General features: G+C 39.9%; 1 protein-coding gene across 50 annotated transcripts in view; it reads left to right on the top strand.

Moving 5' to 3' along the window:
* The window catches only part of EIF4G3 (eukaryotic translation initiation factor 4 gamma 3), a 280,890-nt gene that overhangs the window by 235,432 nt on the left and 20,287 nt on the right, over window positions 1-25,171 (top strand). For 31 of the 50 annotated variants that reach the window (XM_088790399.1, XM_088790392.1, XM_088790389.1 and 28 more), the window contains 10 exons: window positions 5,923-6,069; window positions 6,496-6,732; window positions 7,764-7,868; window positions 9,249-9,381; window positions 12,276-12,373; window positions 14,616-14,709; window positions 16,037-16,154; window positions 17,641-17,861; window positions 19,576-19,694; window positions 23,367-23,539. In XM_088790399.1, coding sequence (XP_088646525.1) covers window positions 5,923-6,069; window positions 6,496-6,732; window positions 7,764-7,868; window positions 9,249-9,381; window positions 12,276-12,373; window positions 14,616-14,709; window positions 16,037-16,154; window positions 17,641-17,861; window positions 19,576-19,694; window positions 23,367-23,539 — 1,445 coding nt within the window. The remainder of the gene's footprint in view (window positions 1-5,922; window positions 6,070-6,495; window positions 6,733-7,763; window positions 7,869-9,248; window positions 9,382-12,275; window positions 12,374-14,615; window positions 14,710-16,036; window positions 16,155-17,640; window positions 17,862-19,575; window positions 19,695-23,366; window positions 23,540-25,171) is intronic. The other 19 variants (XM_088790400.1, XM_088790391.1, XM_088790390.1 and 16 more) reach the window with 2 other exon arrangements.

Below are 25,171 nucleotides of genomic sequence, written 5' to 3'. Positions count from 1 at the left end.
CAGTCTTATTTTACTGTAATATATAAGACCTGGTCTTATAGTCATAGTAAAGTAAGACTGGGTCTTTATATTAATTTTTGCTCTAAGAGACGCATTAGAGCTGATTGTCCGGCTAGGTCTTATTTTCGGGGAAACATGTAATAGTGATAGTAAAAGTGAGGAGTGGGAATTAGGGTAATATTTTTTGAGATATATGTGCCAAAATGGTTACATCTAACTCGTTTATTCCTCACAATCATTCTGTCATCTTTATTTCACAACTTCCTCTGAAATTTAGGAAATTGCCTAAATTGGGATTTTATATGTATAGAGATTTTGAATAGTAATAGAATCTTAGCTTAAACAATTGCCTAGATCAGTGGTTCTCAGCCAAGGGCAGTTTTGTTCCCCAGGGGACATTGGGGAATGTCTAGAGACATTTTTGGTTATGGCTTGCGGCGTCTTAGTGGGTGAAGGCCCAGGATGCTCTGAACATCCTCCAGTGCCTAGGACAGCCCGCATTACAAAGAAGCACCCTGCTTAAAATGCCAGGAGTGTCTAGGTTGAGAAACCCTGGCCTAGGTTATTGAGATTTTAAGATTTAGGAGAATACTTGTTCTCATTGTTTAGAGCATTGTTTAAATAAACCTTTTTCCTGCCTCTGGGTCATTTCACATGGATCACACACCTCCATTTAAAACCTCTTTCATTACTTTATAGCAATTATCTAGGTGAGAGCTAGAGAATGCCATTATATTGTGTATCCGTTTTCCATGACTTCTTAAATGGTAGGCTTTTAAGGAAAGGAATTCTTTAGATTTACAGAGGAAATGGATGTGATCGCATTGGCTTTCCCAAGTCACTCTGTAAATGCCATAGTTACTACGCACACAGACACATTTATACACACGCACAGCTGCCTGCCTCTTCCAAGCTCTAAGTGAAACCTCTGGCACCTGAGGCATAAGAGCATCATAAGAGATAGTAAACCGTGCCACTTCTTCTAGTTCAACTAGGAATGACTGAGGAGTCCTGCAAAACCTCCTTCACAAATTGTAAAGCTTTTAACTAGAATTCAGTACTTAGCAGGAGGACTTGTAAATTAAGTGGAAAATGGAAAAGAGTAGACGAGAGAAAATGTCCTGTGTCTAAATCTGTACTTCAATAAAATTTTAATTGGATTATTGGTAACATTAAATTGCTATGCTTCTGTTTTAATCATAGTAAATGAAAATCCCCATCTCAGAGCCTCAGTAGAATGTAAGCGTCTAAGGGCGGGGACTTTTTTTCCCCCCACTACTACATTCCTGGTGCCTAGAATGTTTCTGGCACATCGTAGACCCCCGGACAGGTTGTGAGCGGGTAAACTCACAAATGAAAGAAAAACGAACAACGTGAGTTTATTTTATGCCCTAAGACTGCACTTTCATGACTTTTGATCTGTGCTGTGCCAGGCAGGCATGCCTCAGCTATAAAGCGTGGTGCCAAAGGTAGATTTTGGAGCACTCTGTGTCCTCTTATGCCAGACCCAGAACTTACAGTGTTGCCACTTTAAAGCAAGACGTGAAAAGAAGGACAGGACTGACCCTAGGAAGAGACACTAAGAGAACATGGGAGACACAATGAAATCTCATCAGGAATAAAGCCTGGAATTACAGAGATGGAAAGTCGACAACAGCAAGTGGCTGGAGGAGGAGATTTGCATCTCACCTGATGAAAGATGAAACCTGCTTTGAAGAAAAGACTTACCTTTCCTAAGCTGACCACCCCCTTTTGGATCTTGTGGGCGTCCCTCAGGACTACATTCTTCAGATGTCTCTAGTAGAGATGCATTTTGATACATGTGTTCATAGCACATATGAAATAATGTTGATGTTCAATTTTAGCAAATTACCTGCTCAGGTCAGGACATAACCACTGATAGAGGATAGTATGTCATCGTGGACCTGTGAGTTGTAATTGGATAATTGACATCACTGTTTACTTCACATTTTAGAGTTAGCGTGGAGGTGCCACTGGTTTACATTATACTAGTCATTCCAAATACTTTATCTCCGACCAGAACGTGCGTCCGGAGCAACATGGCTGCTGAGCCATGGGTTACCACCAGCATCTTTGTCTTCTGAGATGCATTGAAAATCCTAAGCTTGTCCTTCCATTTCCTAATCTGCTGTTTGACTGCCTTAATGAACACAGTTGACAGCCCTTGGTGATTCTCTGGGAGTTACTCTTTTAGGGGTGAGAAGTATCTACCCTACGTTAACACATGTATCAGCAGTACAGGTCCTGTTGCTTGAAGAACATTCATATCTGAGATTGCTGGCTGACTGGTGGTATGTGGACAGGTCTCATCACAATATGAGATGACGCATTATTCGTTTACAGTGTAATGTGATGTCACCCTGTGTTACTGGGTAAAAATGAAAAGGTAGGTGCTCTCCAGCAACTCTGGCATACCAAGCAGCCTTACTAAAATTCTCCCCCTGATTCCCTCACTCCCTGAGATACTGTCTCCCATGCAACCCATTTGAAACAATATATCTTAGTTTTCATCACAGACTGCTGTTAAATGAAAATTACAGTTGTCTAAAGAGATCTTTTCCTAACTGTTGCACATCACCTTTCATTTTTGCTATTAACCATGATCACGTTTGTAAGTATCTACCTCTACCTTGTCCACTGTTATGGACTAAATGTTTGTGTTACCTCCCCTACTCCCAAATTCATATATTGAAGCCCTGCCTCTCAGTGTGATGGTATTAGGAGTTGGGGGCCTTTGTAAGGGGTATTGGGTTTAGATGAGGCCCTAAGGGTGCAGCCCTGTGTTTATAAGAAGAGGAAGAGACACTAGAGTTTCCCCTCCCCACCACATAAGGACATAAGAGAAGGCAGCTGTCCACAAACCATGAAGAGGGCCCTCACCAGCAACTGAATCTGCTGACACCTTGATCTTGGACTTCTAGCCTCCAGAACTGTGAGAAATAAACATCTCGTTTAAGCCACCGGTCAGTGGTATTTATTACAGCAACTCCAGCAGAGTAAGATACCCACTGTTCATATTCTGTTCTGACTGACCTATTTCATTGGGTCTCTTGACCAGTCAATGCCCAGCAGACAATGTATGCTGACTTAATAATGTCATAATCCTGTTGAATTTATAATCTGTTCAAGAACAAAACAAAATTATCATGCATCACCATCCTCAGAGGGGATGTTCTCACTGGCCTATTTCCACAGCCCTTAGCTTAAACCATCCCCAGAGGACATTTAGGTCATGTTCCAAAACAAGTCTTTAGGGGGTTGTGTAGCTAGACATTCATTGATTTAGAGATATATGTAATCTTGCGGATCTGTGGACATTCTGCTGATTGTTCGGTTTTAATACTTCCGTGGGAATGTATCTAAAAAGCTTATGCACAATCACATGTTCTTTATGTCCTACACATGTGAACTGTCCCATGACCATCATTTTGGTAGAATAGATATTCATTTCTCTTGTTGTGGTTCTCTTCCCTAATTGCTTTGTGAGCTTACTTTGCTTATGTACTTTGTTATCCATGTTATTACAATATAAGTTACTCTTAATTTTTCATCATAAACATGTCAAATACAGCTCTAAGTGTTTACAGCTATATTAGTTCATTGAACTCTATGTGCCAACTCTATTACTTAGACCATCTCATTGAATCCAACAGTCCCAATTAGGAGGTAGATGTTATCCTCTTTTTAGAAACAGGTTTTGTGAGGCTAAGTAACTTGGCCAAAGTCACACGACAGAGCGGGGATTATGACCATTTCAGCAGCTACTTTATAATGTCCCTGAATCTATACTCATGTGGCTGTCTCTTGTTGCAGATGAACAGATTGAGTATCAAGGAGGCAGCTTGCTCACATTTACATAGCTGAGTCCTGATTTTATGACTCAAGATTACAGACCTCTTTCAATTTCAGTGTTTTCAATATTCCAGTTACAGCCTCTTGTCTGTGACTTAACAAAGTGCATCCCCCAAACCTGTTTCATTGGATGGTTAGAGCTGCACTCTTAAGTTAGACACGGAATGTTCCTCCCTTGTTTTGGATGATGACGCTGAGACTTGGGTTAAAAGAACTGCCTTTGTTTATAATCAAGTCAGCAAATCTTTTGATCCTTAACCAAGCTTTCAACAGCCTTTCCTGCATAAAAGGTGTAAAAGGCATCCCTTTTTACATCTTTTGTGTGGAGAAATTCTCCCTTGCCTTATGTCTTTTCTCCTTACGCATATAAACCAAAATGTTTTTTGTTTTGTTTTGTTTTGTTTTTGTATGTAATCTTTCTGACTTGTTTAAAATCTGGTCCCTCTCTCCGTAAGACAGGGGCTTGGATTTTTATTTTGTCATCCACATTCTTCCCGTTTTCTACACAGTAAATCCGTAATGCAGGAAACATCTCTTAGAGATTGTGGCCCAGGTGATTTTGATGTCCTTACTGTTAGTACAGAGGATGCTGGTGAATGGGCCAAGAAGCTGAATAGGACTTTTGGAATGGTTTGCTTTTATCCCTTCGAAGTAGCAAATTGGCTGTAACTGCTGATTTCTAGAACCTTTAGTTTGTCCTGGAACCTAATGTTATGTTGGTGCTCTATTATATGCCATCTTGCTCGTGGATATGCTTCTTGGTTCTCTCTTGCATTGTTGTGTACTCTGGGTCCTAAGCAGTAGAAAATAGTGTCTCCTTTTGGTGTTTGCTTTGGAAATCCTTTACTTTCGCGTAGTGTTTCTTCAAGGCTGATGTAAATGCCTACCATCTTGTGTGACCCTAAGGGAGCCTCACTTGGAAATGATCTGTAGTCGGTTATGTTTCTATGGCCTGAGTTTGGAAATAAGGACATGCTAGCTTTTCTGTGGTTGCCTTAAAAAGTATCTGATGATGTTCCCTTCTTCCTATGTTAATGTTTTCCACTGAAAATAAAGCGCAATGAAGCACTTGGTCCTTGGGTTGATTAGAACTTGTTAAATGATCTTTCATATGTCATAGGGAATATGTTAGAGAGTGTGTTATCAATTCTGGTACAAATATACTATAGCATCATGGTCTCAGTTCTCAAGAAGTTTCTCTGGCCATTCAGCCTTGCTCAGCAGCTGTCAGCCCATTCAGACTGACAACATTAACTCTTTCGTGAGTATAAATACAGTGCATCCTGGTGGTGGTGTGTTTTTTTTGTTTGTTTGTTTTTCTCAAGTTCTCTCATTAAACTCAGGGCAGAGATCATGCATTTCAGAAGTTTGGGAGCCACTTTGTGATTCCAGAAAAAAAACACCATTCTACCATGTTATATAATAGGCATTCAGCCTGGTGCTTGGGAATTTCGTCTGTAAATAGAATATTTCAGTCAATTGAAAAAATAAACATAGTATGTAGATAGCCAAGCTAAGTATTAGCATTACGGTGTCTTGACATGCCCCTGGGGAAAAGATACCTCAAAAATCGTCAAATGTGACCTTGTGCTTTTTTTCTAAAATAAGAATCTCACCTACAACAGTTTTTTTCTGTGGCCATGAAATTCTCTCCTATTTTATGTCATTTCTATGTGTTCCTATCAACCAGAGCACCTACAGTGGTAGTAAGGAAAACAAAAGTAACAGTCCTATAGGGTTAAAAAGTCTAGATAAGTGCAGGGTCATAGTTGTAATAATACTACATGTATTTCAGAGTCAGCTAGAGGCACAACTAGCCGTAAAAAATACAGTGCATTTATGAGAGAAACGTGTCTTTTCTGTATAAAATTTAAGACATCTTACCATTAAAACATGAAATGCCTAAAGCTAAATTGTATCCCTCTTCTAGAATGCTTACCTGTGGTTCAGTCAGCATCATTTTGCAAATAAAGAAATCAATATTTTGAGAAAATAATTGAACGTGTTTAAGTAATCTTTGTGCTTTTGCATTTTCCCATCTGGATGCAGCTGAAAGTACCCATGGCAGACAAGCCTGGTAATACAGTGAATTTCCGGAAGCTACTATTGAACCGTTGCCAGAAGGAGTTTGAAAAAGATAAAGCAGATGATGATGTCTTTGAGAAGAAGCAGAAAGAACTCGAGGCTGCCAGTGCTGTAAGTATTTTCACAGAAAGAGCTTGTGCAGTCTGGGTGTTATCAAATAGAGTTTTCATGAAACTGGCTACGAAATCTCCCTACTCCTTCAGTAGGTACCTGTGGCCTTTTTTTCATGTGGAGATACTATATTGATGTTTAGAGGAATACTTGATTCCTTTTAGTGCTGCACATTAGAGCAACTCAACCTCCTAAGATGGGGATTCAGAACCTAGATTTCACAGAGGTCACTGAGTAACAGAAATCTAGTGAAATGGATATAGACTTTTGAGTCTAGTTCAGTTTTCTGAGAAGTAGGTCTTTCGTTGCAGTCAGATTTTCACGAAAGGGTAAGGATGGACCATGAATCTACGTGTATGGTCTTAGCATCCATTGTGCCGTACAGATTTCATCATCAAGATTCTATTCTTCTTCCTTATATAACAGCCAGAGGAGAGGACGAGGCTTCATGACGAACTGGAAGAAGCTAAGGACAAGGCCCGGCGGAGATCCATCGGTAACATCAAGTTCATCGGGGAACTCTTCAAACTCAAGATGCTGACGGAAGCCATCATGCATGACTGTGTGGTGAAGCTGCTGAAGAACCACGACGAGGAGTCTCTGGAGTGTCTGTGCCGCCTGCTCACCACCATTGGCAAAGACCTGGACTTTGAGAAAGCAAAGGTAAAAGCCCCAAATCCCAGACTCCTCCAGCACGGGCTGTCAGGTATAAAAGAGCCAAGACTGTCAATGGAAGTGCTCCATCTCACGCCAGCCACCGAGGCTGTTGAGTTTTCTCTCTTGCCTTTTTCATCGGCAGAGTTTGGCCATCATGCTCCTTACCACATTTCCATTAGAGTCAAAAATGGAGTAGATCCTAAATTATATAAAAGCCAATCCGTGAGCTGTTCAGATTATTTGTCCCTCGTCCTTTTTCTGCATGGCCGTTTCATAGGTCATTTATATGTATATGCAAATTGTGGGAAGAAATAAGTGGAGAAAAGCTACTGTGGGCCAGGACTGAGGGTGATACAGAAACGAAGAAAACCCAGTCGCCCTCCTAAATTTATGCTCTAATTAATGACACCGCTATCCAACCATAATATAAGAAATCATTAAAAATGTTATAATTCAGACATAATATGGTGCTCTATAAATAAGGGGATGGGAAATTAGAAATGCTTCAAAGGGATGTCAGAAAAGTTTCGTAACATCTGAATCAGCTAGGATTGTTTGGCTATGACAGGAAACCCCAAATATTAGAGATTTGTACAAGACTGAGGTTTATTTCTCATTCATGTACGTAAAGTTCAGAGGTAAGAAGTCTGTGGCTGCCCTCTGGCTCAGAGGTGATCGTAAATCCCAGTCCTCCGGCTTACCGTTGTGTTATTCCCGGGGCATAGCCCTCGTCCTTCGTGTTCTCAGCAGAGAAGGTTGGAAAGGGGCAAAGGACACAGCCACCTCCCTCTTAAGGAAGATTCCAGGGAGCTGCAGTGTGCCATTTCCATTTATATTCTGTTGGCCTGTAATTAGTCACTTGACCACACCAGCTGCCTGGAATATGCATTTATTTTGGGTGTCATGTGCTCAATTAAAAATTCTACCACATTACTTTTTGGGTATAAGTTGTATTCCTAGGCCGCTTAAAAATTCTACAGGGTAAAACTACACTTGAATTCCTCAGCCAGGAACACTAATGATTTTGTTTCTTGTAGCCACGTATGGACCAGTATTTCAATCAGATGGAGAAAATTGTGAAAGAAAGAAAAACCTCATCCAGGATTCGATTCATGCTTCAGGACGTGATAGACCTAAGGCTGGTTAGTAGAAAAATAATAAGCCTACCACTCCAGTCTCTTTGAAGGAATTGGTTTGAGAAGATGTCTTAGTATTTACCTGTGTAAAAATGTAATGCTCTTCCTGTGGGACTCTCAGAACTTGAACTGACAAACTCATGACAGAACTGTGGGAAAGGACAAAAGGCACATATACCTGCCTGTTATGTGTGTCTTCTCTTTACTCTGAGTATCAAACCACATTGCAGTTTTGGAATCAGCCATTCTGAATTCAAACAGTGGTCAATTAAATTTAGTCTTAGGATGCTAAACAATTAGGAAGCCTCATCTTCAAAATGAATACGGTTCACTTCCTTGAGCCTTACGGTTTTAACCTCTAAAACGGGGGTGTTCTTTACCTTGTGGACGTGTTGTAAAGATTTAGTGAGGGAGGTAATTCTGTGAAGTGCCCAGCACATAGACTTTGTTTTCTCCTCTGTCTGTGTTCCCTTCTATTGTGCTTTCTTCCCCTCATTTCTCACACAGGTACAGGTTTTACCTCTCCCACCTCTTTTCTCTCTTATTTTCACTCCTGCAATGAATGTACTTGAGCTGACCCTAAACTAGAGAAAGTGAATACAGATCCCACCTCTCCCCTCCCCTGCAACCAGACCAGATAGCATTGGTGATGGTTTTGATCTTGCTAAGCCCAGATGTGACCTCAGGTTCCTTCTTATTACCAAAGCCACTACCAATTGATCAGAATTTGAATGCTGAGTTACACCTATTTGCCATCCTTGCCTCTAGCTACCAGAATAATGTTAATATAAAAACTTCTCCATGCAGGCCTTTGACCACTCGTACTTATATCAAATGTTGGGGCTGTAGCTGGGCAGGGCAGGTAAGGGAGAAGGGTAATTATAAGGAGACAGCTTGTCTTGTCCCTCACAGAGAGGATAACCGAAGGGCAGGGGGCTGTGGCACTTGGTGTAGATCGCCAGAAAATGCTAGTCATCCTCGGTTTAGAACCCCCGTGGGGTGGTATGAACCGAGGAGCAATGCCTCATACTAAGGCAGGGCCAAAGAATCCTGACCTTTTTTTATTCCTCTCCTCTCTCCGCCTTTCAAATATACAAAATAAATAAATAAATAAATACCCCTGGGCTACTTTTTCTGTCTTTTTATCCATCAGCTATCAGAATGCTTGGTGTACAGTAGTTCAGAGGTGATTTAGAAGAATTGAATTCTTCAGCTCTAATACCCAAACTGTGCATAGTGCTATCTGTAAGACAGTTGAAAACTGCTATAGTACCCCATTTTATAAGTGTTTGATACTTTTTCAGCAGTGAAAAGTATAGAGTCTCAACATTTTTTTAATTTTAATTTTAGTTATCTGACTGTTAACCTTATTTTCTCCTTTTATAGTGTAATTGGGTATCTCGAAGAGCCGATCAAGGGCCTAAAACTATTGAACAGATTCACAAAGAGGCTAAAATAGAAGAACAAGAAGAACAAAGGAAGGTCCAGCAGCTCATGACCAAAGAGAAGAGAAGACCAGGTGAGGGGAGGGGTCCCCTGGGGCGTTAGAGAGCTTAGGAGTCTGAGAGAGAGATATTTAAGAACTCTGTATTTAGGCATTAAGTGAAATCAGAAAGCATAACCCAAAGAATAAAGTGGTGATTGATAAATGAAGAAGTTTCACCTGGAGGCAGGTTAATGTGTAAACGCAGGATGTGCAACAACTAACCATGATTTGACCATTCAAAGCCAATAATCAACAGGACTTTACTGAGTATCTTCTTTGTACTCAGTGTTGGTGAGGGCTGTAAAAAGAAGTGGAAGATAACATTTCCTTCCTTCTGAAAGCTTACAGTTTATCTGGGAAGGAAAAACTAATACAGGGGCCATTTGTCAAGCAAATGGAAGCTATCAAGTGTGAGATGTATTCTCCATTAAGGTTGTAAAATTCAAAGGAAAGGAGAGAGAGAAAGCTGGAAGAAATCTTTATTTGAGGAAGGGGCACTTGAACTGGGCCTTGGTGGAAGATAGATATTTGGAAAGGAAGGGAGAATAGTTTTAGTTATAAAATTAAAATATGTATTATAAAGAGGAATAAACAATCCTGGTTGTAACAAAATTTAAGTGTTCGGATGGAATGGAAAAATGTTTGTCTGGAAGTGTGCAGCCTTGATTTGGTAGGCATTAAGGAGCCACTTGAGCAAAGAAGTAATGTCATGCATGAGGCATGTAAATAAAAAAGTCTGTTGCTCTTTACATGATGAATCAAAGGGGCACACAGAACTCAGAGATCTTGCTGTTGTCAAAATCCTGTGTGGAAGGAGGTGAGACTTGGTAGCAATAAGAATACAAAGGAAGAAACGGGGGGAAAAATGAAAGATGAAATAAAAGGCATTTTACACCTGAGAAAATAGAAAGTCCATTGACTAAGTTTAGGAACATTGGAAGAAGAAACCTTTTTCAGAAGGGAAATGATTGTATTTCTTTTTAGCTTGTTTATTATGGGAGCACAATGGGGCATCCAAATGGGGATGCTCATTCGCCCCCTGCAGTTTTGTGGTGGGGCGGTGACTGAGCCTGAGAGCGTGCACTCTGGAGCCAGACAGTTTAGGTTTGAATTTCAGCTCTCCTGCATCCTACGTGTAAGGCTTTGCCCAAGTCACTTAATCTGTAAAATGGATTTAATAATAGCACTGAGGATTTGTGTGAGGATGAAATGAGGTCATTTCTGTAATGTGTTCAGTGTAGCAACTGGCACATAGTAAATACTCAATAGCCATTAGCTATTATTTATCACAGACACAGTAGATCGCATAGTAACGTTATGAGAGATGAATCCTCCAGGGAAGAAAGTAGACTTCTAAGTTTCACGGAACACCACGCTTCCTCACCTTCCTCACCCTGGTACCTAGCGTGATGCCTTCCAGGCAATGACTTTTATTTGTTATCGAACTCGATTGAGAGGGAAAAGATGAAAGCCTAATTTATGGAGGATGTCCACAGTTGAGTAAAGGAAGGAAAGAGCTATTAGAAAAGTGGCAGATAAAGAACAAGTGGAGAGGAAGGAGTACTAGGATATAAGTGTCATAGAAACAAGGAAGAAGTAAGTCTGTGCGTGATCAGTAATATCAGATAGCACAGAGGAAATGAAGAAGTAAGGATCAGAAAAGTTTTTGGATTGACAGTTTAGTGACCTTTCATTCATTCAGTAAATACTTTTTGAGTTCCTCCCACTTAATAGGAGAGAGAATGTCCCTTCCCCTGTATAGCTTACATCTTACTGGGGAGAAAGACAATAAACAGATACTTAAATAAAATATGTAATTTTGTCAGATAAATTTGTTATATGGAAAAAAATAAAGCAGAGAGGGAGGGATTAGGGAAAGCAAGACTTGGTGGGTAGAGGTTGCAATTTTAAGTAGGGAAGTTGGGGAGCCTATTAAACTTGGTATCGTTTGAGCAAAGACCTGAAGCAAATGATGAAGTTAAGTCATGTGGATATTTGGGGAAAGAGGGTTTTAGGCCAAGAGAATATATAGTTAAGTACAAAGGCCCTGAAACAGCATTTCCAAGGAACAGCAAGGCCGCCAGTGTGGTTGGAGCAAAGGGCATGGGGGTGAATGATAGAAGATGGGGTCTGAGAGGCAGGGGGCCAAATCATTTAGAGCTTGTGGGCCATTTGTAAGGAATCTTTTTTCTCTAAGTAAAACGGACAGATAACAGAAGTGTTTGGAGCAGAGAAGTGGCAGGACCTGACTTATGCGTTACTAGAGTCACACTGGCTGCCATGATATAACATAAGGGTAGAAGCCCAGAAGCCATGGAAGAAGTTTTTGTACTAATTGAGGAAGTGTTACTGTTAGACCGAACTGGTAGCATTGGTGGTAGAAGGGGCTACGTGCTGGATGTATTGTAAAGGTTGAACTGACACAATTTGCTGACAAATTGGGTACAAAGTGTCAGAGAAAAAGGAGTCAGCATTTTCTGCCTGAGCAGCAGAAAGGTTAGAGAAGCAGGTTTTGGAGGAGTGATTGAAGCATACTGTCATTTGACACCATTCAGTGAAATAAATTTTGGAATAAGTAATTTCCATCTGACTTTTCCCAAAGTGTTCTAAATATTAACTCTATAAACAGTCGTTAACTCTTTAAGCACTAGATTTGGCCCTCCCTGGTCTAGCACTTAATCTCTATTTATATCGCTTGGTTTCTTCTAGGTCATTAATGTTTCATGGGAGACCCAATATAAGCAGAGTGCTTCTGCTTGATATTTTCATGCTGTGGCTGTTAAAGAGCCAGTCAGCAATGCTTTCCCAATTTCTTTTGTCTTTTTCCTTGGTTTTGATTGGAGCTGTTGTGTTAACACTCTTTCTCACTCTCTCATTGTCAAACTGACTTGCCACGGATGAGAGACTGGCTCACTCTGTTCTCCCAGCAGGCGTACAGAGAGTGGATGAAGGCGGGTGGAACACCGTTCAGGGGGCCAAGAATAGTCGGGTTCTGGACCCCTCAAAATTCCTGAAAATCACTAAGGTGAGTGTTACATTTAAAACACAACAACAGCCTCAAAACATGACTCTCAAAGTTACTTCTTGCTCATCTAAAATAGCCATATTGCACATTTTATGGGGTGGGTTGTTTTTTTCCCTACAAATCAATATTGATCACTGTATTCTTACATTCTTGTCCTGTCATTAGTCCTTTTTATTTCTATGAGGGTTTACTAGGTTAATCCTTAAAGTTACAAGATGCTTAATATAAGAGATGATAACAAAGAGACTTCAGAAGCTGTAGTCAATTGCAAGCTTTTATACAGTGTATCCTTAGCTCTGGGAAAGAAGCAGCTACCTGTTTAAGTGTAACCATGGAAGAAATTAATGGTTTTCTATGCCCAAGGCTTAAAAGAAATCACAGAGGACCTGCTAGAAACCATTCTGTGATAAATATTTAATATGCTCCGTTTAATTTCCTCTCTTATGGGCAGTAAGAGGAAAGAATTTTCTCCTAGCAGATGTTTTCTGAAGTAGAAGTTGATCACTATAAGTAAGGTGACGAATGTAGAGAAAGCAAAATTGCATTTTATAAAAGTGGAAACTTCTAGAGCCCGGTGCGTTTTGAAAATTATTTGCAAGTCTAGTTTGATCCTTAGTTGTATAAATACACTTTCCATAGTTCTGAAAATTGGCAGCCTGCCAGTAGAGTGCTAAAGACAGTCTAAAGCTAATGTGAAAAAATCCGATGAAAGAAGGTAACTGACAAAAAGAAAAAGACTTTGATAAAATTGGAAGAAGGTGGGCTATATCGTTTGCATCTTTATGGTTTTGTCAAAACTTTGCATCAGGATAGAACATGACTTCTCTGGATCTCTCCTGATGTTAATGATCTAGGATCCTATTCTCTAAGATTCTGGTACGTTCTTCTAGTTGTTTATGTCTCAGAGCAGGTATTCCATTGCTGAATACAACTCGATTTCCATCCATGTTAACTTCCAGCAAGAGAGTTTTAACCAAAATCTTAATATTTAGAGGTTTGGGGGGGACTGGGTAGAAAAGGTGAAAGGATTAAGAAGTGCAAATTGACAGTTGCAAAGTAGTCGTGGGGATGTGAAGTACAGCGTAGGAAATATAGTCAATAATACTGTAATAGCTATGGATGGTGCCAGGGGAGTACTAGACTTATCTGGGGGATCACTTCGTAAGTTATATAAATGTCTAACCACTACGTATGCTGTATACCTAAAACTAATATTACATTGAATGTCAACTGTAACTTAAAAATAAAAAATTTTTGAAAAATCTTGTTTGAAGAATCCCTCCAACTTCAGCCTCAACATCTTTGTAAGTTTTATCAGTACTTAATAACGTTTGTCTATGTTTTTAAATATTGTTTCTGTGAATGGACACTATAAAAAAGAATAGTGCTGGTATTAAACAGACATTTTTTTCTTAATATTTTGAAAAAAGATTTTTTAAATTAATTTTGTCTATATTTAGATAGTTATAGATACTCTACATAAGTGTCCTAGAAAAAGTTCAAAACCATTAAACACATTCATTGTTAACTGGGAGAGAGTCGTGTGAAAGCATGTTACATAGGAAGGCGGTACTGTCAAGAGTGTAGTAATACCTTTGCTGAAAAGAGCTGCGTCACAACTTTTGAGTTGTATGTGTTTTATGATCATTTGTGTGACATTGTAATTCTATTCACTTGTGCTAAAAATGTGCTTGGAGGGTTAAACCTGAAAGACATCAGACACCTTAATTCCCTAACATTCTACTCGTTGTTGTTTTTTATTCCCCTTTGTTGAATATTCCCATTCCACCTCTCCATCACTAGCCCCGCCTAGATTGGGCTTTGCTAAAATGTGAAATCTTTCTGTCTTTTGACCTGTTTTCTCACAATGAAGTGAAGAATTAATGTGTTAATTTTGTAGTATTTGTATATTCCTTTTTTCTTTTGTAAACCACTGGGTATAATTATACAAGAGGAATCATTAGAAACTGCTTACATTTAGCAAACTAGCACACCATCTTAGAGAACCTGAATGCGTTCTCCAGACCGGCCCGTGGTTTCAAACTGTGTTTGGTAGAAGCTGGATTCCAAGGAAGTGCTTCAGGAGCCACAGGAATCCTCTTGAACGTGAACAGCTCTAATTTATGTTTCTCAAATCGGTATTCCAAGCAAAATTTTATTGCTAAAATTGGTTTTACTGCACTGGAAATAACTATTCTTCTAGAATATTTCCTAGAATTGACTGTGGTCACTTATGTTACAGCCCACGATTGATGAGAAAATTCAGCTGGTACCTAAAGCACAGCTGGGCAGCTGGGGGAAAGGCAGCAGTGGTGGAGCAAAGGCAAGCGAGACTGGTAAGCATGGGGTGTCCCCTCTCAGGAATCCGGGTGTGGTCTGTTAGCATCCACCCTGCAGTGCACTCCCACAATCATTTAATAATGACTTTAGGAAAGGATCGGTGGACGAACCATGCCCAAATTTACTGGGGGCCCTTGCCGATGAACAAAAATTAAGGCCTTCTCAATAAGGATCCTTAGGTATTTTAAATATTTCCAAAAAATCTTTGTAGTACAGTTAGGCCATGGAAGACTTAATCTCTTAGGTTCCTTTATTGTGGTGACGCAAATTCAGTCTAATCAGAGAAATTATTGGGACCCCAAACTCAAAGGCAAACTCATTTTGCTGAGATGGAGAATGTTAATACCCAGAGCATTTAATTTCAGGGTGTTGTAAAAAGAATAAAGAATTAAATTGAAATATTTTTCAAAAATCTTTACCTCAAGTCAGATTTTGAGAGATTTGACCTTAGGACCGAAATATTTGGATCATCGCAATCACATTTTCAAAGCTGAAGAAGCCCTCTATAGAAAGAATAAAAACTTCATCGTTAACCTACTTCCCATATTTCTCTTCTACTAAGTAATTTTGACCTTTTTTCTTTAAATTAAAAAAATAATTTGTTCATTTTAAACCACATGCATGATTTTACTTAAATGATAAGATTAAAACATTAGTTACCTTTTTTAAGTGAAATACAGTTGACCCTTAAACAACTTGGGGATTAGCGTGCCCCCCACCCCCACCCCTGTGCAGCCAAAAATCCGTGTGTAACTTTTAAACTCCCCTTAAGTTGTACCTTGGTATCCATGGAGGATTGCATCCAGGCCCCCGCTGTGGACATCAAAGTCCATGGATGCTCAAGTCTCCTCTTCAAATTGGCATAGATCGTTGCATACAGCCAGCCCCCCACATCTGCACATTCCCAACCTCAGATCAAAAGCCATACAGGTGTTCATAAAAAATCCACTTGTAAGTGGACCCACAGTTCAAACCTGTGTTGGTCAAGGGTCAACTATATTTTGTTTCGTTTTTGCTTGCCTCCCTGTTTACCTATTTACCAGTCCCACCCCTGGGCCCTACCTAACATAATTAAATTATGTTTTTAAAGGAGCAAGATCAATTCATTGTAATGAAAAAAAATTTCTAAATTCTTTTTTTATGCAAATTGTTTTTAACACTCTGTTTCTCAGAATATGGTCTGCGGACCAGGAGATTGGCATCGCCTTGTTAGGTGTGTTAGAAATGCCTAGTCTCAGGTCCCACCCCAGGGAGGCAGAGGAATTAGAAACTGCATTTTAGTCATGTGATTTGTATTTTTTTATCAACCCTCAACACCTATAGATGCCTTACGGTCAAGTGCTTCCAGTTTAAATAGATTCTCTGCTTTGCAACCTCCAGCACCCTCAGGGCCTACATCATCCACACCCTTAGAGTTTGATTCCCGACGGACCTTAACCAGGTAAGAAGCCCGCTCTCCATGTTAACTCAAGACTCACCTGCTTATCGCCATATGTGTCTGTCTGTTTCTCTCTCATACACACCCACACAGATTATGATAATTCCTATGGATGGATTCCTTTCATCCTCAAAGTTGATTCCCTTGTTCTTTTCCTCTAATTTTCACATTCTATGATTTCCGAGATCAGAACAAAATTGGGTGGTAGATTTGGGATGGAATGGGAAGGAAAGGTAAGTTATTTGGCAAATATCTAATGATTTGCTCCTAAAGAAAACCAGGCTCACCCCAAAAGTCCTGGAGGCTTGTGTAAGGCTCCCCAAGCTAATGCCTTCAGATGCTCTAGATTCATTTAGCACTCTCGCGTACGGGAGTTAAAAGATAGGACAACCCATCCATACACACCTGTCACACTGTTCTTCAAGTTATGTTGGAGGTTCTTTTATTTTTCACTACTACGCATTCTACTATCTTCCTGCTTTCATTTTTGTAGAAGTCGTATCGTCTAGTGTTCCATTGGCTGGTTTACAGAGAATGGATGAGGACCTGGAGTCTAGTGACATAGTGCCAGAAAACAAAATTTTTGATGATAAGCACTTTTAGAGCTGAAGTTTCCTTAAGCTCTCAAACTTCAGTTTTCTACTATTGTAATGTTTGGCTAGGTAGACTTTCTAAATTATGTTACTATCCCCTTGGCATCTGAAACAGCACAAGACAGCTTTTTAATGACGACTTGGATTGTCATTGAGCACCAATTGTGCTTTTGAGGTGTTTGTGGCTCTTTGCCCTCCCGTAAATTTCCCCTGATGTCTACTTTTTGAGTGTGTATGTTCTTTTACAGCGATTAGACTATTGTCATGCCTCTATGTCTTGCCTCTTCTCTTTCTTTTAATTTGCTGCTGCTCATCTGCCCGGGGTAAGGAACTGTTTGTCCAGCTGGTTAGAATTGTGTAAAAGAAGACTAAATAAGGAAATAGTAAGGTTCGTCCTTAAAATGAATAAAGTGTGTGAGACTTTGGCTATTCAAAAATTATTTCTACTTGGTTCTCAAATATTTTCTATTTATATGGAGTTTCTGAATAAATAAAGTATCATATAGTTTCCAAGATAGTGGTACCACATTCTTTTGGTCTTCTGTTTCCTCTTCACTCATTTAGTTCATACATTCGTCGCGGTCTTTTTTGTTCTTAAAAGATTTTTAAAAACTGAAACAAGGAATTGCCATTGGCATTTAAAATTTTTAAGTAGTATCGCTTTAGCATTTAAGAGAAAAGTTAAGGCTATCTTAATATTCCCTTTAAAGCACTGATTTTACCAGTTTCTGTAAATAATTATACTTTGAAATACAATTGGTGCCTCATACATCTAAAGTTATCTGAAAAATTATTCTACATACTTTAGAAAGTCTTGATTTTTTAAAATAATTTATATACAAAGGGGATTGGGTGGTCTTGCTTTTTAACGGTGTTGTTTTGTTTTGTCTTTTAAGTCGTGGAAGCATGGGCAGGGAGAAGAATGACAAGCCCCTTCCATCTGCAACCGCTCGTCCAAACACTTTCATGAGGGGCAGCAGTAGTAAAGACCTGTTAGACAATCAGAGTCAGGAAGAGCAACGGAGAGAGATGCTAGAGACCGTGAAACAGCTCACCGGAGGCATGGATGTGGACAGGAACAGCACCGAGGCTGACCGAAACAAAACCAGGGAGTCAGGTGAGAGACTCCATATGAACAGATGCACAGAAAGGTGTGGGCCTTGAATTTGGAAGGAAACATATAAAGGAGAACTTTGTGCCTCAGTAGATTTCAGAATCAATACATGATTGCAACACACACTCCAGCACCTTAAAAGTTAAAGGGCATCTTCATAGTTTTATAACATAGTTCTCATTCCCAAGGTATCCCTTTGTTCAACAATTTGTAAATTTTCTTCTTTGTCTATTAAATGTGATGCTAATGAGGTCCTTTTGCTGTATAGTCAGCAATTGGAGTTTCCTGCACGTTCCCTAAGTAACACCCCACTGTACGTTTAGAGCGCTTATCCCTTTGTAGAGCCCCTCAAACCAAAGAGAAAGTATCAAATTGTCTTTTGTTACCTTTGTCTTCCTTGGTAGCCTCTGTGGTTTTCATACATGTTTAGCATGTATATGCTTAGAGGCTAGACTCAGTTAGTGCTTTAAAAAGTGCCTCGTGTATTTAACCTATCTATGTTTCAGTTTCCTCATTTGTAACCTGGAGATAATAAGTATACAGTTACTGTGAAGATTAAATGAGAAGTATATACATGTAACTACTCAGTACATTACCTGATACACACAGACTTTTCCAAAGGTATTAGATGTCATGATAATGACGATAATGACTGTGATGAAAGATAGTTTAAGGATAATTTTTAGCATTTTTTAACTCTTAATCCTGAAGTAATAATGCTAGTTGTTTACAGCATTTTTATAACTTTCAAATTTGTTTCACTATTTAAATTGTGTCTTCTGACTATAGTTTCTAAATGAATTTCAGAAGCAAATTGAAAAATCTTCTCCCAGCTGATATAGACTTCAGATCTTTTAGCTTTAGGGACACTTAGCTTTCTTATCTGTGCTAGATATTTGGGGAACATAACAAGCTAGGGCATGAAAATACCGTGTACGTAGTGAGTAATGTAGCACAGCTGCCCTATGCATGTTTGTCGTCTGGTCGTTTGTTCATTCCCCATGTGCACCATGAGTACCTAGTGAGTTCTGAGCACTTGATCCCTGCTCTCAGCCTTCAGTCTGCTGCTTCGGGAAGACCTTTATCAAATAATTCCACAATAGATTATATATAAGTAGAAACTGAGAAAAACGCTGTGAAGGAAATGGACATGGTTCTGAGAGAGTACTTAACAAAGGAGCTATCTAGAATAGACACAGGGATGTCAGAGAAGGCTTCCCTAAGGGCTGAAGGACAAGTAGGAGTTAAACCAGGTTTGCCAGGAGGACGGGTGTGGGATAGAGAGAAAGAGCATGTTACAGACAGGAGAGGAGCGCAGTGGGCCAAGGGGTGGTAGGCGGAACCATGTAATGTTCAAGTCGTTGCCAAAGGCCCATGTGGCTTGAGGTCTGCACAACTGCAGGCATCACGTGCTTTTCATCATCCAGGTAATAGGAATCAAAATCTAGAAAGACACCAAAAAGCTCTAATTATAAGTTTGTCATATCCCTGTTATCCTTTTAATTATTGTGGCTTATGTAGTTACTTAGTATATATCTATTCTAAAATGTTTCTGTATTCAGCATTTTGTCTGTCTTGCTCTGTCCAATTTGTACCTATTTTGATGCCTTTACTGAAAAAACAATGTAACAACACATAAATATTGTCGACCATGATCCCACGTTTTAAATGATAATTTTTGTCGTTTTCATTTTCTCACTTCTTTTAACCCCGCTAGTAGCGAAACAAGAAATTCCAGCAACATCAGCCCCTGACAAGCCTGCATTGTCAGAAGAGGAGATGGAAAGGAAGTCTAAATCTATCATTGATGAATTTCTACACATTAATGATTTTAAGGTAAATGCATTTTTTTAAAAAAAGCAACAACAACACAGAAAGCCCTGTGACAGACAGTAACGTGGTTCTGGTCTAAATCAGTTGTCACTGGGGACTAATAAGACTTAAAGTGTGTCATCCAGGTCCTATGTAGTTCAGTTTGCACAACCCTGACATGTCTCTGCCAAGTGCTCTCTTTTAAATTGAGACCGTGGTTCATAAGCTCAGGTGGCAGGAAGATAGAATGGGTACCAGTCCATCCCCACTATGGGATAACCAAATTGACGTTGATATTGCTAAGCAAAAAAAAATACATTAGCATTATTAGTCATTTCTGGCTCCCTGTATATTACCTCCCATGATTCTTACAGTCATTTTATCATCATTCTTACATTAACTCTAAAGTATGGCCGACGTTACTTTATTTCATAAGTGGCAAACTGAGGCACAAAGGAGTAAGCACTGTGCCAGGGTCAGACAGCCTGAGTGAAACATTGCAAGATATGGCTTTGCATTTGCATTTGCCCTTCTTTAACCCTGGCCTTCCCTTTGATCTTCATTTTACGATTGGTAGTGCAAAGATAGATATACTGCCTGACTTCGCGAGCCCTATGGTCTAGTGGCCGAGACAGACCATAAACAGTAACTCCACAAATACAGATTTAAATTGTACTTAGAATTAAGTGCCAGTAGACCTAGATAGGGTCTTAGGAGAGGTCATATAATAGGACCTAGCTGAGGGATCTGGAGTTAGCAAAAGCTTGTTAAAAATATTGGTCAGATACATTAAATACTTTTGCTTTGGAATCATATGATTAAAAATCCTTTCAAGTTACTTGTTCTCTTGACAATCTAGTCATTATCTGTTTTCCATACACAAAATCAGCTTGGGAAAAAAAAAATCAGCTTGGGTAGCCATAGCCCAGCCTTCTAAAAACTTCAAGCCTCAAACTGTAAAATTCAGAAGTTGGAAGAAGTTTGATGAAAGACAGTTTGGAGAGAATACTTTGCAGAAGCCCTTGGAAATGCATCAAAAAGAAATAAACAATAACTGGAAAGAGCCAAAGAAGATATTTCATATACCGTGATTTGTTATAAAGTGAGGACTGTTCTTGTAAAATGGCAGCACAGCTTTTTTCATGCATGGAAGTCGGGAAATGTGAGAGACTGACAAGAGAAAGGCGAAGAAAGATGAAGAACAGAGACAACAAGGACAAAAGCAGCGGAGATTGGCTGCAAAAATAATTTGAAGGCTATGCAAAGTCAGTGAGCAACAAATACTTTGAAAGAGGGAAACGATGACACTGTGACGAACTAGCGATATAGGGAGAAAAAGATCTTAGCAATGCTTAAGTGCAATAAGAGGACCCTTTGAAGAATCATTAGCCCGAGTCCAGGCCTGCAGTATGGAAGGGACAGAGTCGGTTAGGACTCGGGATTTCATTTTGTAACGTACACCGCAGCTCTGCTGCAGAGGGGCGATTGGAACCAAGTAATAATGTCGGACACAGTGAGGGCTTGTTATGTGCCAGGTGCTCTTCTGCATAATTTATGTGTATGAGTTCATTTCATTCTCATAACAGTCTCCTGGTGCTAATATTTCTATAATAGCCATTTCTACAGATTAGGAAACTTGAGCTGCAAAGATGCAAAATATCTTGCTCTGGGTTATACTGCTGATAAGTGGCAGACTCAGTATTCAAAGCCAGGCTTCTAGCTTTAGAACATAAACTGTACTTTATCTCACTACCTTTAAGGTATAAGTGTCACACTAAAGACTTACAGTTTTTTCCTAAGATTTTAATAGGTGCTACTATTATTAACAGCAATACAAATTAGTATTTATTCATTTAATTTTGTTGGGGAATATTGGGGAACAGTGTGTTTCTCCAGGGCCCATCAGCTCCAAGTAGTTGTCCTTCAGTCTAGTTGCGGAGGGCGCAGCTCAGCTCCAAGTCCAGTCGCTGTTTTCAGTCTTTAGTTGCAGGAGTCTCAGCCCACCATCCCATGTGGGAATCGAACCGGCAACCCTGTTGTTCAGAGCTCGCGCTCTAACCAACTGAGCCATCCGGCCGCCCCCAAATTAATATTGATTGAGCTTTTGTTTTGTCCTTGGCACTGTGCCCAGTGCTTTTATTCAATCCTCACAGTAACCCTGTGATAGGGAGTCAAGGCAGAGATTGTTACACTCCTGAGAGATTGTTAGACTCCTAAACTCACACAGTTGTAAGTGGCAGAGCCAGGGTTCAAACCTACATTTTTCTGACTTCACCGCCTGTGCTTTTAGCCTTTGTGATATATCTTTACTGAATACCTAAAATGCACCAACCACATTGCAGGGAATACTGCCTGGGTGTATTATAGTGTATCTAGTGAGCGTCATAGTCCGCCGTCGGGAGTCTTTTATGCAGCTTACGTTCTAGTGGGAGATGCAGACAAAGCTGCCCTACAGACAGACATAAATAAGTAAACAATAGCTACAAAAAGAAAAAGAATGTTTCAGTGCAGAGAAGTAAAATTAGGTGATATGATAGCCCGTAGTTGGGCAGTCACAGAGACTTTAGGAGGTATCATCTCAGCTGAGAGCTCAGGAAGAAGCAAACCATGAGAGAATCCGGGAGGAGGGCAAGGTTATGAAGTGCTGTAACAGTACAAGTACATGATGTAGTTAGTTAGTCCTGTATGCAGATTCAGTGAATAAATTCCCATTGAAAGACAATCATTTCAGGTTAAATACTGAAGATCGAATACTTGCATTCCTTACCACTCCCTCCTGGAAAAGCATTATGGTGATGATGATGGTCTTAAAATGAGGCAAAACCCCACGAGGATAAGGAATACATAGCAGCAACATTGTAGAAGCTAGAAATTAATTAGAAGGATAAAAGGTAGTGTATTTAGCAGACTTCAAATGTGTGTGGGGTACAGATGAAGCTGGCAACAGGATTGGTTGGTTAAAAATGTATATGAAAAAGTTTTACATGACAGCTGGCCCAAATGTTTCGAAAATGCTAATTGCATAGAAGGACAAAAGAAAGAGAGAGGACTGATCTAGATTAAAGGAGTTTAAAGAGACAGCATGACATGTAATATTGGGTTTTCAGTTGGTTCCTAGAACAACAAAAAGCTGTATTGGACATTTGGGAACAGTCGTGGAAATTTGAATATGTACTATATATCATTATTTTTTATTGACATTGTATGAAAAATTTTTTAAGTATACGAGTATATAGAGAAAGAAAACTAACAATTGGTGAGTCTAAATTGAAGTGAAGATATGTAGGCATACATTATACTACTCTAAATTCTCTGTAGCTTCAAATTTTTTTAGATAAAAAGTTGACGTGGGGAAGGTATTAAATAAAGTAGCAGAGGGACGATAAAAGAGCGGTGAGACACCTGGATGCGTCTCCTTTCTTTAGTCAGGAGGCTGCCCTTATCACATGCATCTTCCCTTTCACAAGAGCTACTCTCTTCAGAGGTGAAACCAAAGGAGTTTGTACCCAAACAAAGTTGAGATAGCAGAGCTCAGGGAGACACACTGCTGTATTGGTGATTCAGCGACCCTGGCTGCCAGGGTCTTGTTTGTGGCACTTTCTACTGAGTTTGTGGTAAGAGATTTTAAACTTACTTGAACACTCCGGTAAGGCTGTCTGGATTTTTGGTGTAAGCTCTTCTTTGCTGTTTGAACAGGAAGCCATGCAGTGTGTGGAAGAGCTGAGTGCCCAGGGTCTGCTCCACGTGTTTGTGAGAGTGGGAGTGGAGTCCACCCTGGAAAGGAGCCAGATCACCAGGGATCACATGGGCCAGTTACTGGAGCAGCTGGTGCAGTCAGAAAAACTCAGCAAGCAGGACTTTTTCAAAGGGTCAGTATCCTCCCCCGCAGTAGTCGTCACTGACTAGGCTCTGGAGTAGGTAATTTTTAAAACTCAGATCTTTTTTAAGTATTTCGCTTTTTTCATAGATTAAAACTGTGTGCACTATGATATGTTTGTGTGTAATATGTTGATAATAAATTGATTGACATGCTGGCGTTTTGTAGATTGTGCCAAGGCATAAAGGTTTTCTATGTCTTACTCTGAGACCTATATTATGAGGTGAATATAGTAGCAGAGACCCCTTAATGGTGGGGAAACTGAGGCCCTCACCAGCCTATTTACGTGTAAACCCCTCCATGTTCTTTGAGGAAAAACTTTTCTTTGTGAAAAAAAATTCTGGAAAATTGCCTTAAACATAAAAGCCTTACCTTTTCAGTCAACCATGGTTATTAGGACCAGGAAATGCTTGTTTGTCCACATCAGCCGCATAGAAGGATATGAACGCCAAGGTGTTGATGGTTTAGTCTCTTGCAGGTTGGTTTCATCATGGTTCATGTTGATGGCTAGGTGGATGAAGCCCGACTGTCACTGGTGGTGTAGCCTCATGGTCAGGTTCTGACAGTTTTGTGATACACCATCATCACAAATGCACGGATCAAGTTCTTTACGGTACAGCCACAGCCTCTTACCCAGGCTTAGGTTCTGAAATCAGTGTTTACAGCAAAAATTGCATGTGGTAAAAACGGTTGTTTTAGGGGCCCTGTTGTGCAGATGTGTCGGTAGAATCACACCCAGCACTGAAAGGTGCCCGCTCTCTAAGGGCAGCAGAACTAAGGGAGACGTCCTGAGGGCTGAACGTCAGATGCACACCCCCTCCCATACTCACTCAGGGTATATGCTCATTAAGTGGAGCGCTAAGAAGTCTGCACTGTTTAAGTTATTTTTCTCCTTGTAAACCTTTTTTGCCAAGCTCATGTATTCTTGTACATTAAATTTTCATGAGATGAAATGCCACTGTATAGCTTTCAGATACAGTCAACCTCTTAGAATAGTGTAGCCATTAAATGCCAAGATTGAATACACTTACGAATAATTACTTGTTTGAACTTGTAAGGAAAGATGACATTGTCCTCAAGGTTCTGGAAAATGGATGCTTGCCCCCAGGATCATTAAAAGGTGGTCTTTCAGCAATAAGCTCGGTTTCTCTGAATTCAGTGACTGACCAGATTCAGGCCACCTGACCCAGTTCACAAGAAACTTTGGCCAAAGTTTCTGTGGTTGTTGGCCTTTAAGGCCAGAATGGTTTCCCAGTTTTAAGAGAAATCTGTCACTCACTCCAGTAACCAGCAGTGTAAATAGTAAGAGCAAATAAGGGTGTCTGCACCCTCACAAACAAATTGAGGTCTGCCCCTAGCCAACTTGAAACTATAGTTTCAAGCTCCTGGAAACTACATCTGCAGTAACTGTTATATTAGTTTATAAATAACTTGCTTTTTACCCAGATATTATGATATATTCACCAGAAAACTTTGGAAATGGGAATGCTGGATTATTTGCTATTTTCTGTCTCTCCTCATGCTATACACAGAAGTTGGTTTGTATCTGGAATGAAATGTGGTGTAGCTTTACCAGCTTTAATTGAACTTGTGGGGCGCTAGCTTGGTTTCTGGGCTATCTCAG

This window comes from Rhinolophus sinicus, chromosome 14 (genome assembly GCF_057876585.1).
Source record: "Rhinolophus sinicus isolate RSI-liver-muscle chromosome 14, RSI-T2T, whole genome shotgun sequence".
NCBI classification, from domain to species: domain Eukaryota; kingdom Metazoa; phylum Chordata; class Mammalia; order Chiroptera; family Rhinolophidae; genus Rhinolophus; species Rhinolophus sinicus.
This window is presented reverse-complemented; position numbering and strand designations above follow the sequence as displayed.